The sequence below is a fragment of the Dasypus novemcinctus genome, chromosome 3 (genome assembly GCF_030445035.2).
Source record: "Dasypus novemcinctus isolate mDasNov1 chromosome 3, mDasNov1.1.hap2, whole genome shotgun sequence".
Lineage (NCBI taxonomy): Eukaryota > Metazoa > Chordata > Mammalia > Cingulata > Dasypodidae > Dasypus > Dasypus novemcinctus.
The window spans coordinates 31,215,711-31,231,822 of NC_080675.1; the positions used below are offsets into that span (position 1 = coordinate 31,215,711).

A 16,112-nucleotide genomic window follows, 5' to 3' on the forward strand; every position below is an offset into this window, starting at 1 on the left:
TCGGTGCCCCTCACCTCCGTGCGAGGCTCGGCCGCGCTCTGCCCCCGGCTTCGCGGCGGAGCGGACCCCCTCGGCAGCCCCTTCGCGCGCGGAGCCCTCGTCTTAGCTCCTGCCGGGGTCGCGCTCCCCAGGGAGCGTCACTCGTGGCCCCGCCGCTGCCACCACTCGGGCCTGCGCTTCGCTCGAGTTATTTTCTACTCCTGTTTCGAAACGTCCTGGTTCTGCTCGGCTTCCTTTCTCACATCTGGCCAGACTCAGTGCCAGGGTTGCTCCGCCCCTGGCTGCTCTCCACCCGCGGCCCGGGTTCGGATCCCACCTCCGTCCGCCGATCACCCCTTGGCGGCCCCCGAGCCCCACTGGGTTCGCCGTCCACCGGTTCTGGCTCCCCCCGCGGATCTCCCCCGCGGCCCCCTGCCCCCGCCTCTCCGCGCAGGTCTCTGCCCCCTGCCGGGTCGGCGGCCTCCCCTTCCTCGGTCCAGAACCTGCTCCGCTCTAGGCTCCGTGCACCTAGGCCTCCTCACCTCGCCTCCTTCTCCATCCCTTAGAATGGGATGAAAGACAGAGTTGGATCAACAGCAGAGCAAAGGCAGGAAGTAGAGGCTAAAATAGGAACTTCGGAAACCTCCCAGGCTCTTCAGGACCCTCCTCTTGTTCAGGTCGTCGCCTGCATTTTTACCCCCATATGTTACTCCGTGTGGATTACTTCAGTGACCAAAGATGAAAGAAAGAGTGCATTTACCACGCTTTTCCTTTCAGGCCTCCGTACGATCACCACACACAATGAAACGTAAAGGGATGTCTATTTTATAATTTTATTTGACAATCAGCTGTTAGTTTTCATCCACATTGACGGTAGGTTTTGAAGGTGGTGACACATACGTAGGTAACCAATGTATAGCTCTTCTTTAGTAAATCTTCATCTTCATTACCTTTCCTGGACAAACGTTCATGAATATTGTATGGGACATTCTTTAGTCCTTTAGCCTGGACTGCTTTGCTGAACCTGGGGTCAGTGTGCACATCTTATGTTCCCTTCTCCTTCATGGCAAATTTCCACTCTCCATGAAGCGCTTGTCTGTGTTGATGGTCATCACTTCCTTGATGGCAGAACCACCCTTCTGGCCACCCTTCTGTGTGGGAGCTGTTCCACCTGGACCAGGTTGGAAAGGCAGAGGGATGCCTTTTGAAAAAAGCCAGCAGGGAGAGAACGGTTCTTACTAAGTAGCAAATATAAATTGATTTTCCAGATCTGAAGTTAAAATAGATACCGTAAATTATAGCATTTGAGCAACTTCTATGGATCCAATGTCTCTGGCTTCTGCAGAGCCTCAGTTAGATTCTGGATCCTGGAATTACTGAGGGCAAGTCACTTAATTCTCTGTGTCTCAATCTTTTCATCTGTAAAATATGGATACTAATAGAACTTGCCTCATACAAATAGTTGGAAGAATTACATAAGATACTATGGATGAAGCATTTCCTGCCTAGTCCATGGTACACACTATACTAGGGTTAACATTACTAGTGATAACCTAGATTCTCCCTCTGCTGCCAGTGGAGGTGATTCTGGATGTGTATCTTCCAGCACTATGGCTTTCCCCTTTTCCACCTTCTACTTTTCTCCCAGATATCTCCCACCCCTTAATGTTACTATTCAACACACACACTCCCCCATACCAATACACACCTGTGAATCACCTTGCTCTTTCCCATGACTTTGTTAGTTGAAAACAAATTTTGTGTTTTTTTTCTTATAAACTCTTTTATGTTTATTGAGTTCAAAATTGATGGCATATGTTTTATATTATGGCAATAGTATTTCTAAATGTTATTTCTAAAAGATTAAGCAAACCCTCAGAAATGTATTTAAGTCGATTAAGCATCTGTCCTCTGTGTTTGTCATTGTTAAAAGTTAAGCGTGTTTTTACTTGCCTTCTAGATCCCTGTGTGTGCTTCTTGGCAAACACACCCTAGCATTTAAAATAGAAGGTCTTAAGACCACTACAGGTATATACTGGAGGTTAGTCTCTAACTGTGTTTTACCTTTTCCCCTTACTTTTAACTGGTTCTTGCATTTACTTCTTTCTCCAAGAATATTGGAAGAGATGATTATGGTTATTTTCCTTTCTTTTGTCCTCAGAAAGCAGGATGACAGTTTCTTTTTATGTTATAAAGGAGTTTGTATTGTAGCTCAGAGCAAGTTTTTCTCCTTGAGGTAGGGTTGTTGCTAATAAGATAATAGTATTAATGATTGTTTACAAGTATTGAATGCTAACTCTGTGCCTAAATATGCATGGTGGGGGTAGGGGATTTACTTGTATTATCTCATTTAATCCTGTCAACAATCATTTTCTCCCCATTTCACAGAGGAGCAAACTACCTCTGAGAGAGGTTAAGTTTACAGCTGAGGTTGTGTATCTTTTTCCATAGGAAGGAAAGTATTGATATGGCTCAAGCAGTTGAGTGTCTGCCTCCTACATGGGAGGTCCCAGGTTCGGTTCCTGGTGCTTTCTGAAAGAACAAAAACAAACAAGCAAAACAGGTAAAACTGACTCAGGAAAGCCAATGTGGCTGAGTGGTTGAGCTCCGGCTTCCCACATACAAGGTCCTGGGTTCAATCTCCAGCACCAGTACCTAAAAAAAAAAAAGTAAATACTTTAGCTCTGGAGTTTTTCCTGTCTATATGAAATTGTTACCATGTTTTGATGACATTAGAGTGGTTTATATTTATTGGCCATTAATTAGGTACTCGAGAGCAGGTTATGGTTTTTGTCTTCAAGGTATTTTCAGTTTAGTGAAATGAAAGTAGCATAGAACAAAGTCAACAATTTAAAAACAGGGGTTCTTTTTTTTTTTAGATTTATTTTTTACCTATTTCTCTCCCCTTCACCCGTTTTCCATTCTCTGTGTCCATTCGCTGTGTGTTCTTCGGCGTCTGTTTGCATTATCCAGCGGCACTGGGAAACTGTGTCTCTTTTTTGTTGTGTCTTGCTGCATCAGCTCTCCATGTGTGCAGCACCACTCCTGGGTAGGCTGCGCTTTTTTCACACGGGGCGACTGTCCCTACGGGGTGCACTCCTTGCACATGTGGCTCTCCCACACGGGGATGCCCCTGCATGGCATGGCACTCCTTGTGCACAGCAGCGCTGCATGTGGGCCAGCTTACCACATGGGTCAGAGACTCTGAGGATTGAACCCTGGACCCTCCATATTGTAGGTGGACGCTCTCTCAGTTGAGCCACGTCCGCTTCAAAAACAGGATTTCTTAAGAAGGGTCAATGAGCTTGAATTGAAATTTTAAAAAACATTATTCTTGTGGGGATGTGTTGGTGTGGGTGTGATATAACTGGATGCCTTTTATTACAGTTCTTTAAGTACTCGCCCCACAAAACACTTCCTGGAAAGTAAGGACAGAATCTCTCTTTTCTATTTATCTCCTGGAGACCTTGATGTTGTCTTACAGGGTCTGTAAATATTTGCCAACTTACATTGTGAGAGAAAGTCTCAATGCACAAAGATTTGGAGGAGTATTAAATGAATATGAGGAATTAATTAAGGTTGAGATAACTAAGACTGTTCCTTGAGTTAGACCAATGGTTTGCATCTAGAGTGATTTGGCAATGTCTGGAGACATTTTTGGTTGTCACAACTGGGGACTTGTTACTGACTTCAAATAGATAGAGGTAGGGATGCTGCCAAACATTCTGAACACACAGCACAGCCTCTACAACAAAGAATTATCTGACTACCTCAAATGTTAGCAGTTTTGCTGTTCAGAAACAGTGGGTTCGAGCTAAACTGGGTTTCCATAGAAATGTGGCATCCCTGCATTTGGCTTGGTCTAGAGCTATTTAGGCTTGGGAGTGAACCCCCAAAACAACTTTAGACTAGGAGTTTGTGTGATTGGTTCCTTCTACCATCCCCTCTGGAAAACAATCCAATGACTAAGCAATAGAGCTGAGAAAGAATGAAATTGAAAGAAGTTTCTGTCACCCTCTCTTAGAGGGAAAACAGCACTAAGAAACGTGGTTGAACATTTAGTTATTATTGAATTAAGGATTTTGATTTTTCAATGTATCTTATTCCTTCAAAGCAGGGATGTGTAATTATCTAGAGTAACCATAACTTCTTTTTTAAAAAATGTTCTATGCAGAGAATACCTTTTGAGAATCTTCACATTTGTTAGCTGAGGTTTCGGTGAAAATTAAGGAGAGTACTTATATTCTGTACCTGGCTCTCCAGTGGTCAGGCTGTTCTTGTTGTTTTACGAACTGTAATTGTTTTTAGTAGTCTTTTCTTTGGGGCACCTGGGTTCTTCAGTCCCCAAGAGGAGAGTTAAAGCACTCTTCATGTAGTGAAACCCTCTGAGCCATATGTGTTGCATCACTTAAGGGCAGATAATTATTTATGTATTTGTTTGTTTTTAGCTTAGGGAACTTTGGAGAAAAGAAAGGGAAAGGTCTGCTGGTATCCTAAAGTCAGCAGTAGACCTTAGCTGAGTGTATATGCCCTGAGTGCTACCAATGCGTTTAGACCTTGAGGATTAGAAATGGGTCGTGGTTCTAAATGTAGGACCTGGAACAGTGCAATGAAGTCTGTCTGCAGTGATGGAAATGTCCTCTAACTGTGGCTATTTAAATGAAAATTAATTAATTAATTAAAATTGAACAAAATAAAGCATTCAGCTCCTTGGTCACATTAGTCGTGTACCAAGTGCTCAATCGCCATTAGTGTCTAGTGGCTTCTGTACTGGACAGTGCAGAAGACTGGGAGGACTATCCCAAAGGACCCTTATGTATTTTAGTTTTCTATTGTGGTTTCATGCCTGTACATTATAAATTTGTCTGCATATGACTATCATTTTTCTTACAGTGGTTGTTATGGTTTTACAGTGTTGACCCCTGTCACAATTTAAGCCATAACAGTACAATCCAACGTTTGTAATCTGAATGACTTGCTCAGGAACCTGTGCCACTCTGAAGAAGTGAGGAGAAATTAGATCACAGGGTCTCTGGATTTAGTTGGAACATAAAACTCAGCCAAATTGTTTTCATTTAAGCCTCTTAAGTCTACAACCACATAGCCTGCTTTTGTTTCCTCTGCCCTTGAATCTAAAAGACCAGACTAATATTCCCTTTGCAGCCTGTTTAGTTAAGGGGAAGTCCTATGAAATCTGTTCAAAAGAACTCTGGCCTAGTATTCAAATACTTTAGAAATAACCTGTTTTTTGGTTATCTTTGTAGAGAAAGTACAAAATACACATTAAATTATAATCTGTAGTGTGATCAGAACATATGAAACTATACTCATAACACAGCAAGAAAACTCACATTTAAAGAATTGTCAATATAAAATAATACTATTTTATGAAAGTTTTCCTTCCCTCCCCTCCACCTTTAGAGGCCATCAGTTATAAACTGAATTATTCTTGTTTTTTTATTTTTTCCTTCTCTGTTCATTGCTTCCAAGACTTCAGCCATTCAGGTACCACCATAATAATTTTTGCCACATTAGAGAATACCATTCCACTCTTATCTGGTTGCTATTTTTTTCTTTAAATTGATACTTCCAATTTTACTTTATTCTACACAATACCCATGATGTTACTGGCTTGATATATAATTTTTCCCCCTGATACATATTAACATACAAACCTATGAAAATAGTAATAAAAAAGCCATTTTCCTACAAGTCATCTAAATTTGCAGAACTGTCCTGATTTCTCTGTTCTCTTCTAGGAATACTCTCAGAATTGGTCTATATTTAGCTGGCATATTAAAAGTTATACTGTAGAAAATTGGCGTTTTCTTCTTTGTACTTGTTTAAATTTCACTAAATAAATTTAGGAAACCTAAAAAGTTGTGTTCATAATTGTTTCCTCTCTGAAACAGGACCGCATCTTCTATAAGTTATACTTCTGGAAATAAACATATCCATATCTTTCTCCTTTTCTTAGTTCCTGCCTCTCACAATCTGATTCTAAGTTGTTTTACCAGTAGTTCTTACATAAGCTACTGAATTTAAATAATGTAGGGGATTCCTTTAAACTTAAAAAATCAAGCAATCTTTCTTGACTTTGTATTCTGTACCCATTAAGCTGTTAAGATGCTATGAGAAGTGGTGTTTAGTATATGAAAAATGTTCAACCTAAGTCATAATAAGGGACATGAAAGTCATAATAACACTGGGATACATTTTTGCCTTTCGGATTGGCAAAGATCCCAAAAGTCAATAACTCACTTTGTTGTTAAGGGTGTGCAGAAACACATTCATGAATTGCTAATGGGAGCGTAAACTAGTCTAGAGGCTATGGAGGCTAATTTGTCCATATTCTTTAAAAATTATATGTGTCCCCAATGACCAGTTTCTACCAGGATTGTATCCTATAGATTTATTCACATACCTGCTTAATGACATAGACACAGGGTTATTATAGCATTGTTTGTAATGGGAAAAGATTAGAAAGAATATAAATTTCCATCTGTAGGGAACTGGCTAAGTAAATTATGGAGTATCCAGCCAATGAAATATTAATCAGCTGTAGAAAGGAATGAGGAAGCTTTTTATGTACAACTTTATAAAGGTCTCTGAGATATAAGTGATAAAAATAAAGTGTACAGTAGTGTCTCGTATGCTGAAAAAGAATACACACACATGCTTTTTAAAAATATGCATAAAATACCTCTGGAAAAATACACAAAACCTAATAACACTGATTGCTTTTGAAGTTGGGGACTGAGGTGGGAAGAAGTTTTCACTATATACATTTTTGCTCTTGAATTTTGAATAATGTGGATGTTTGACTTATTCAGAAAATATATATATATACACATACATATATATGTTATGAGATTCTTCATTATGCTTATATCTTAAATTAGAGCCCTTCTGTGCATATCTATTGCCTTTCTGGTCAATAGGAACTGATCTTTTCTGATCTTTTCTCTCTCAGATTAATTTTTATGAAATAAAGGTTGTAAACTTCCTTGGGGATTAATTTTACATTATCCTTTAAATCTGCTTCTGTCTTGCACTGTTTTTTGTAATAAGCTAATTTCAGTTTTCTCTAAAAATTCAAACTTATTGAGGTCTTCATTAAGATCTGAGTGACTGGAAAAACCAAAAAGGAATAGAACTACTACTTAGAAAGGTGATACTATTAAGCAATGATAAACAGAAAGCAATGTTTTAAACTTCTATTTTATTTCTATTTTATTAATAAGGTATCTTCAAATTGAAAAAGGTAAAGAGGCAATATAGGTTTCTATTTCCAGTAATAATAGACTAAGTTATGGGGACCATTTCTTCCACTGGGGACAAGTAGGAAATATAGTCAAAATATTAACATCTGCTTAAAGACACTGGGGAGCTAACAAAATAGTGAGGAGTTATCAGGCTATGACTCATGTGAAGGTAGAGGTATCGAGATAGAGGTCCAAGGATGGGAGCCCAGGCTCCCTGTAGGCACATGCTGGGTCCTGACTGGGGAGGTTGAATAGTTAGGCCATGAAAAGTACCTCTCTGTACTAAGGCAACAGGGATTAATGTTTGGACCCATCAAGTAGGGAGAACCCTGGTGAAACCCCTTTCCTCCGAGTGTGCCCTAGAAGAAAATGTAAATTGGAAGTACCTGCCATTGCAGGTACTGAAACTCAGCTTCAGAAACATCTAAGTACCTAAAATTGGATTAAAGTGACTAGGGTGCTAGTGCCCCTAGTCTCCTGGTAGAAGTAAAAGCAAAAATCCTCTCTGAAGGATTGTCCTAGGCTTCAAATTATTTCTATAAACACTTTTATGGGAACAATTATGGCAAAAAAAAAAAAGACCACTCACATAAGAAGAGACAATATGAACAAAATTAAAAGAAATAGGTAGTAAAAATGGATCTGTAGGGGCACTAGGTTTTGAAGTTAACAAACACAGATTTGAAAAATAAGTAAATGTATTATGTTCAAGGTGATAAAAGGCAAAATCTGAGAAATTTGGCATAGAATTGAATTTTATAAAATAAATAGAAATTCTGTAACCAAAAAATACAAATGAAAATTAAGAACTTAGATGATGGGTTTAGCAATTGTTAAAGCTGAAACTGAATAGGGAACTGAGTAGTAAACTGGAAAATAGGTAAAAAAAATATCCAGGGAACAGATGTGGCTCAAACAGTTGAGTGCCTGCCTTCCACATGAGCGGTATCAGGTTTTGTTCCTGGTGCCTCTTAAAGAAGACAAACAAGGAGCAGAAATCAAGCAAAAAACAACAAGCAGACATTCAGCAAAAACAATGAGCAGACAACAAGCAAGGAGCTGATGTGGCTCAAGCAGTTGAGCACCTATCTCTCACATGGGAGGTCCTGGATTTGGTTTCTGGTGCCTCCTAAAGAAATAAAAAAAAAAAAAAAGAAAATGTCCAGAATGAAGCATATAGAAACACAACAATGGAAAATTCAGGAGACAGATAAGAGACATAAAGGATATGGTGAGAAGGGCTAACATTTGTATAATAGGAGTTCCAGAAGAAGCAGAGAGCAAGAATATGCAGAAACACTGTTTAAAGAGATAACGGCTGAGAATTTCCCAAAATGAATGAATACAAAGATTCAATAATTCCTATGAACCTCAAGCAGGATAAATGCAACAAAATCCACATATGGTTACAAATTAAGGTAAAACTGCTCAAAACAACAGCAAAGATAAAATATTAAAAATAGCTAGAGAAAAATGATAGTTTACCTTCAAAGGAAGAGTAATTAGGCCAACAGCTGACTTCTGTATGGAAGCAATGAAAGCTAAAAGATGATGGAATGACTGTCTTTAGAGTACTAAAGGGAAATAACTGCCAATATAGGGAGTGGGTATAGCTCAGTGGTTGAGTGCCTGCTTCTCATGTATCAGGTTCTGAGTTTAATTCCCAGTACCTCCTAAAAAATAATAAAGAGAAATTTTTGAAAAACTGCCAGGGTAGATTTCTATTTTCAGTAGAAATATATGGTAAAATAAAGATATTTTCTGTCAATCAAAAAGAGGATTCAGGGAAGCAGATGTAGCGCAACAGATATAGCGTCCACCTCCCATATAGGAAGTCCAAGGGTTCAATACCCAGGGTCTCCTGGCTTGTGTGGTGAGCTGGTCCACATGCAGTGCTGCTGCTCAAGGAGTGCTGGCCCATGCAGAGATGCCCCGTGTAAGGGTGCCCCCATGTGAGGAGTGGCACCTGTGCAAGGAGAGCCACCCAGCGCGAAAAAAGTGCAGCCTGCCCAGGAGTGGTGCCACATACACGGAGAGCTGATGCAGCAAGATGACAACAAAAAGAGACACAGATCCCCGGTGCTGCCTGATGAGAATACAAGTGGACAAAGGAAAACACACAGTGAATGGACACAGAGAGCAGACAACTGGGGGCGGGGCGGGGAAGGGTAGAGAAATAAATAAAAAATAAAATCTTTTAAAAAAAAAGAAAGTACGTAAAGTATATTCTGCTTTTGTTTTGGTGTTTTTGCTTACCTCTATTTCCTGATTTTTCTAAGATGAATAATGGATTTTTTTTAAATTAGAGAAGTTGTAAATTTACAAAACAATCATGTATAAAATACAGAATTTCCTTATACCACCTCACCACAACACTTTTCTTTGGTGTGGCACCTTTGTTACAATTGATAAAAGATTATTAAAATAGTTGTATCATCCATTCTTTATATTAAGTGTTTTTTATCCCCATATATCACTCTATTATTATTAAGATTGTTATTATTATTACAGTGGAATAGCTGATCCCTTTAATGACTCCCAGAGGTGAATGTGTTCTTCTTCTTTTTTTTTTTTGAAAGTCTGAAAAACTTATTAATTCATCAGGGTTAGGGGTTCTTTGTCAATTTCTGGAGTCTTCCACAGATACTTTGCACTTATATAAAAATCACATCAACTTCGATAGTCTTTCAAAAAAGCCATTTTCTAGCTTGACTTTCATTTTTCCAATTTGCCTATTTCTGCTTTTTTTTAAAAACTTTATTTTGTACATTTAATAATTGAAAATATAAATAATATTTTAAAAAGAAAAAGAAAACACAGTTGAACAAATACATTAAATGTACTGGATACATATAAATTTTTTTTTTAATCATACAATATGTTACACAATGTATTTGGTTCATAGCAATGCAGTCATACAGTATTTGTCCTTTTGTGTCTGGCTTGCTTTGCTCAGCATGTCCTCCAGGTTCATCCATGTTGTCATATGCTTTACAAGTTCATTTCTTACAGCTGCATAATATTCTATCATGTGATAAACCACAGTTTGTTTATCCATTCATCGGTTGATGGACACCTGGGTCGCTTCCAACTTTTGGCGATCATGAATAATGCTGCTATGAACATCAATGTGCAGATGTCTGTTAGTGTCACTGCTCTCAGTTCTTCTGAGTATATACTCCATAGTGGTATTGCAGGGTCACATGGCAAGTCTATATTAAGCTTCTTTAGGAACTGCCAAACAGTCCTCCACAGTGGTTCTACCATTCTGCATTCCCATCAACAGTGAATAAGCATTCCTATCTCTCCACATCCTCTTCAACACGTGTAGTTTTCTGTCTTTTTAATAGTGGCCATTCTGATAGGTGTGAAATGATATCTCATTGTAGTTTTGATTTGCATTTCCCTGATCATTAGTGATGTTGAGCATTTTTTCATGTCTTTATTTGCCATTTACATTTCTTTTTTGTACAAATGTTTATTCATGTCTTTTGCCCATTTTTCAGTTGGGCCATTTGTCTTTTTATTGTTGAGTGTAACATCTCTTTATATATCCTAGATATTAAATCCTTATCTAAGACGTGATTTCCAAATATTTTCTCCCATTGAGTTGGCAAAGTCCTGGGAGGTGAAAAAGTGTTTAATTTTGAGGAGGTTCCATTTTTGTTGTGTGTACTTTAGGTGTAAGGTCCAAGAAACCACCACCTACCACAAGGTCTTTAAGATGTTTCCCTACATTATCTTCTAGTACTTTCATGGTCCTGGGTTTTATATTTAGGTCTTTGATCCATTTTGAGTTGATTCTTGTAAAGGGAGTGAGATTGGGGTCTTCTTTCATTCTTTTGGTTATAGATATCCAGTTCTCCCAGCACCATTTGTTGAAAAGACTGTTTTTCCTTGTTAACATGGACTTGGTAGCTTTGTCAAAAACCAGTTGAGGGAAGCAGATGTGGCTCAAATGATAGAGCTTCTGCCTACCATATGGGAGGACCTGGGTTCAATCCCTGGGGCCTCCTGGTGAAAAAGAAGAAGAGGAAACATGCCTGTGTGGAGAGCCAGTGCCTGTGCAAGTGAGTCCTGCAGCAAGATGATGACGCATCAAAAGAGAGACAAGGGCAGAGTCAAGGTGGAGTGCAGCAGAAACCAGGAACTCGAGGTGGCACAACTTACAGGGAACCTCTGTCCACATCAGCGGTCTCTAGGATCGAATCCTGGTAATTTCTAGAGAGGAGAAGACAAGACAACACAGACAGCAAAAGCAGCAGGGCAGGAGGAGGGGAAGGGGGAAAAATAAATACATAAATAAATCTTTAAAAACCAAAACAAAACCCAATGAACTGTATAGTTGAGAGTTTATTTTGGATTCTCAATTCTTTTCCACTGATCGAGATGTCTGTCTTTATGCCTGTACCATGCTGTTTTGACCACTGTAGCTTTGTAATATGTTTCAAGGTCAGGCACTACTCTATTATTACCACCTTATATTAGTATCATACATTCGTTATAATTCATGAAAGAACATTCTTATACTTGTATTATTAAGTATAGTATGTTGTCTATAGTAGAATTCACTGTTTTATACAATCCTATATTTTATCTTGTAATTTTTTATTTTAGTAATATCCTAAATAAATAACGGATTTTTTTTGGTCATAAAATATTTTTTTAAAGTACATAAATTCTGAAACAGTGTCCCAGTTTGCCAGGGTTACTATAACAAATGCCATGCAATGAGTTGGCTTAAACAACAAGAATTAATTGCCTCATGGTCTTGGAGATTAGATGTACTAAATCTGTGTGTCAACAGGCTTTCTTTCTCCTGGAGTCTATAGCATTCTGGCAATCCTCTGTTGCATGGTGATTGCTATCTTCTTGTGCCTTCTTGTTTCTGCTGACTTCTAGCTTCTGACTGCATCTGAATTTCCTTTGCATATAAAGATACCAGCCATATGGATTAAGGCTCATCCTGATTCAATTTGGTCTCATCTGAATAGGATCTTTGAAGATCCCATCCACAAATGTGTCTATACCTTTAATATAATATAATATAATATAATATAATATAATATAATATAATATAAATAATATAATATAATATAATCATCTTCAAAGGTCCTATTTACAAGTCAGTTTACACTCACAGGAACTTGGATTAAGATGAGAGCATATCTTTTGTGGAGTACTTGATTCAATCCCTAACAAAGGTTTTCTGCAAAATATTTTCTTATTTGTATTTTGTAATGAGCAAAACATGTATTTTGTATAATTTCAAAAAGTTAATTTGAAATAGATAATATGGATATGGAAAGTCTCATATTTAAGTTAAAAAGCACATTATTTTCCAAGTGTATTTCAGAAATAAAGCATAGGAAAAAATAATCCATTACTTGCACAACACGAAGAGTGAACCCTAATGTAAACTATGGAATTTTGTTAATATAATTATATCGATTCATCCATTGTAACAAATATTCCACACTAATGCAAAATGTTAATAATAGGAAAAACTCTATGTGGGGGGGAAGGGTTTGGAAACTCTGTGTACTTTGTGATTTTTCTGTAAACCTACGTTTGCTCTAAAAAAAAAAAAGAGCTTAAGAAATGTTGGCCTTAGAAAATGTTTATTTTTTAAGCCCTGGAGATTTCGATGGACTTATTTAGGCTAACAGTAAGTTTGTAGTTAAAACATCTAGTGCCTGGTTAGAGTATTATGTCAAGAAATATTATGTCTTTATTAAGAGGTTATTGTCTCTTTACTCTGCATGGATTAGAGCACACGTAAAAAAGTTGTCCCTTTTAGCACCTCGCTTTAAATGGTACAAACTAAGTGGAACAACTAAAAGAGGTCAGTATGGCCAGAGGGCCTCTAAGGAATGTTGAGGCAACTAGAGATCGCCAGCCTAGAGAGAAGGAACTTGCAGGAAACATGATGACAGGCTGTAACTATTTGAAATGATATTGTGTGGAGGAGTAAAATTCATCAGGAAGCCTATTTTATTTAGGTCAGCATAGAAAAGAACTTTCTATTAGCATTGTCCCTTTGAAATGGGCCTCTTTTGATAGAGTGTCAGAGACTGGGGATCATCTGATTAGTTGATCACTGATCGACTAATCAGTTCCTTCACTGGGAGGAGAAGTGGGTGGTGTGAGTGCCAAAGTCTTTTGACCTGTTTGACTGTGAACTGAAAAAAGAAAAATAGATCTTACTCACATATAGAAAACGAGGCTAGATTGATTGGATCATAAATATTTGCCTGTTATTTTTACTTTTTCGTTGTTACCAATCTCTGAAGCTTTCAATGTTTGTGGTTTATTTCATTAGGTTGTATTTTGTGTTGAGATGTAGTCTGTGGGCTTCTGTTTTTTTGGCTCTCTTAACAGCAGGGGATTAAACTAGGGGCTACCAAAATACACTGAGTCATATGCTGTCATTTGCGTGCTCAAAGAAAGACTAAATGAATAAACTTAAGTAGCACCTAATGATTAAGAGCTCCTCTGACTGGGTTTGAATCCTGGCTCTATGCCTTAGTTTCCTTACCTGCAAAATGGCTATGATAATAATAACCAGCAATAGGCTCGTTGTGAGCCTGGGAACATGGACTTCATTAAATAAAGATTTATTTATTTATTTAATTCCCCCCCTCCCCGGTTGTCTGTTCTCTGTGTCTATTTGCTGCATCTTGTTTCTTTGTCCGCTTCTGTTGTCAGCGTCACGGGAAGTGTGGGTGGCGCCATTCCTGGGCAGGCTGCACTTTCTTTCTGCTCTCCTTACAGGCGCACTCCTTGCACGTGGGGCTCCCCTACTCGGGGGACACCCCTGCGTGGCAGGGCACTCCTTGCGCACATCAGCACTGCACATGGGCCAGCTCCACATGGGTCAAGGAGGCCCGGGGTTTGAACCGTGGACCTCCCATGTGGTAGACGGACGCCCTAACCACTGGGCCAAGTCCGTTTGCCTTCATTAAATATTTCACCTGTATACTTCTTGAGGGCACAAAACACTTGTTCAATAAATTACTGATGAATGAGTGAGTGGATGAATAAATGAAATTACAAAAACCCTTTACCTGACCCTGGGTTGGGTACAATGATCTGACCTTATTGAATGTAGAGGGGTCAATTTACCGAACTCTAGTCCATTTCTTCCTTGTTTTGCCTACTTTGATCATCTGCTTTCTGAGAAATATGACTCATGAGTTAGGATTAATTGTGTGGGGAAAATGAGCTAATTTTTATGAGTGGGTTATATCTGTCAAATGTGATGGCTTGAATAATTTAAGTATTGGTTTTCCCAGATCATAAAATTTATACCTAGAATGTTTTTGGAAAGACAAAGTTGGTTGAAACTGCTATATTAAAAAAAAAAAGATGATACAAGATAATTATGATTGTGTCTTTTCTCAGACATTGAATTCTTTCTTTCCATGATTTTCTAGAGAATGAAGATCTAGAAAACACTGTCACCTCTTCAGTGGTTTCTGCCTCTGATCCAGCACCCCATTCATCACCCCACAGGTAGGAAAAGCAACTGCTTTAGATAAAAAGCCTCTAGAGGTTTTGTCTTCTGGAATAAGGAATTGGTGAAAGAAATGGAGAGCAACTTTTAAGGGGAAAGGTAAGTTGAGGTGAAGAGTATAGTTTTGTCAATTAATTAACCCTGAAGTACATTTAAGAGCAATGTCAGGTCTATTTCAGATTATACATTTTTCCTTACTTTCAGAGAATAAAATGTTAACAAATAGTCTGGTGTAGTGTCTTCATTTAGCTTCTCTTGAAGACCATGTTCAAATATTAAAACACTTGAACTTAGATCACAGGTGGACTTGCAAGAGGATGTGTTTGGATTTTACCCATAAAGTACACATATGTGTATGTGTATATACATATACATATATATATATATACACACACACATATATACATATATGTATATATAGACAAAAACACTACTGGAGGTGTTTTTTTAATTATTATGCGATTTTTGTATTAAACCATTATTGATTGCGGCGGCTTGCTCGGTCGGTAGAGGTGGGGTCTGGCTGCGGACGAGGGGTTGGTCCAGCTCAGGACGAGGGGTCGGTCCCGCTTGGGACAAGGGATCGGTCCCGCTTGGGACGAGGGGTCGGTCCGGCAGCAGACGAGGGGTCGGTCTCACAGGGGTTGCGCGGTTCGGTTGACGGGGTCGCCCGGCGAAGCCAGCGACGAACTGGGGACAAGGGAGGCCAGGCCCTTGTCGGGGGCTCTCAGGACTGGAGGGCGCACGGCAGAAGAACTACCGCGGAGACGAGGTAAACACGCAGGTCCACTTTATTGAGGGAGAGGCAACAGTTTTATAGGGGCTGGGGAAGGCTGATTGGTCAAAGCCATGCCCTGTTCTGATTGGTTGCCGGAGAAAGGTCAGTGGGCGGTACTGGACGGGTGAGGGGTGGTGATTAGGGATTGGCTGTTGCTGTTGCTGGGGGAAGTGGCAGGGTTTAGTGATTGGTGGCTGCTGTTGCTGGGGTAGAGGGCAGACTTGAGTTTCCCGCCCACGCCTGGCTGTTGCTGCTGTCGGGGGAGGGGAAAAGGGCAGACTGGAATTTTCCGCCCTGCGCCTGCGCAGGGAGAAAGAAGAAGAAGGGTGCTGCCCCACAGGCATTGTGTGGCGCCATCCGGGAGGAGGGGCGGCCGCGGAAGCATGGCTGCCAAGAAGGGGAGACCCGAGGGCACTCTGCGCCCATGCTGAGCTCCCTTCAGGGGTGGCAGTGAGCCCGACCAACCACCCTATTATGGGGGCAGCGGAATTAGGCCTACCGCAGCCGCTCCCCCGCCAGGCCAGCAAACCACACTTCAGCCCGAGGGGTGACCGCAATTGGTGACCTTGAGGTT

The 16,112-nt window shown here is 39.7% G+C and overlaps 1 protein-coding gene across 2 annotated transcripts in view; it reads left to right on the plus strand.

Moving 5' to 3' along the window:
* Window positions 1-16,112, plus strand: part of TMED8 (transmembrane p24 trafficking protein family member 8) — a 52,708-nt gene that overhangs the window by 446 nt on the left and 36,150 nt on the right. For both annotated transcript variants that reach the window (XM_004453551.4, XM_058292980.1), the window contains exon 2: window positions 14,681-14,759. In XM_004453551.4, the coding sequence (XP_004453608.1) occupies window positions 14,681-14,759 (79 nt within the window). The remainder of the gene's footprint in view (window positions 1-14,680; window positions 14,760-16,112) is intronic.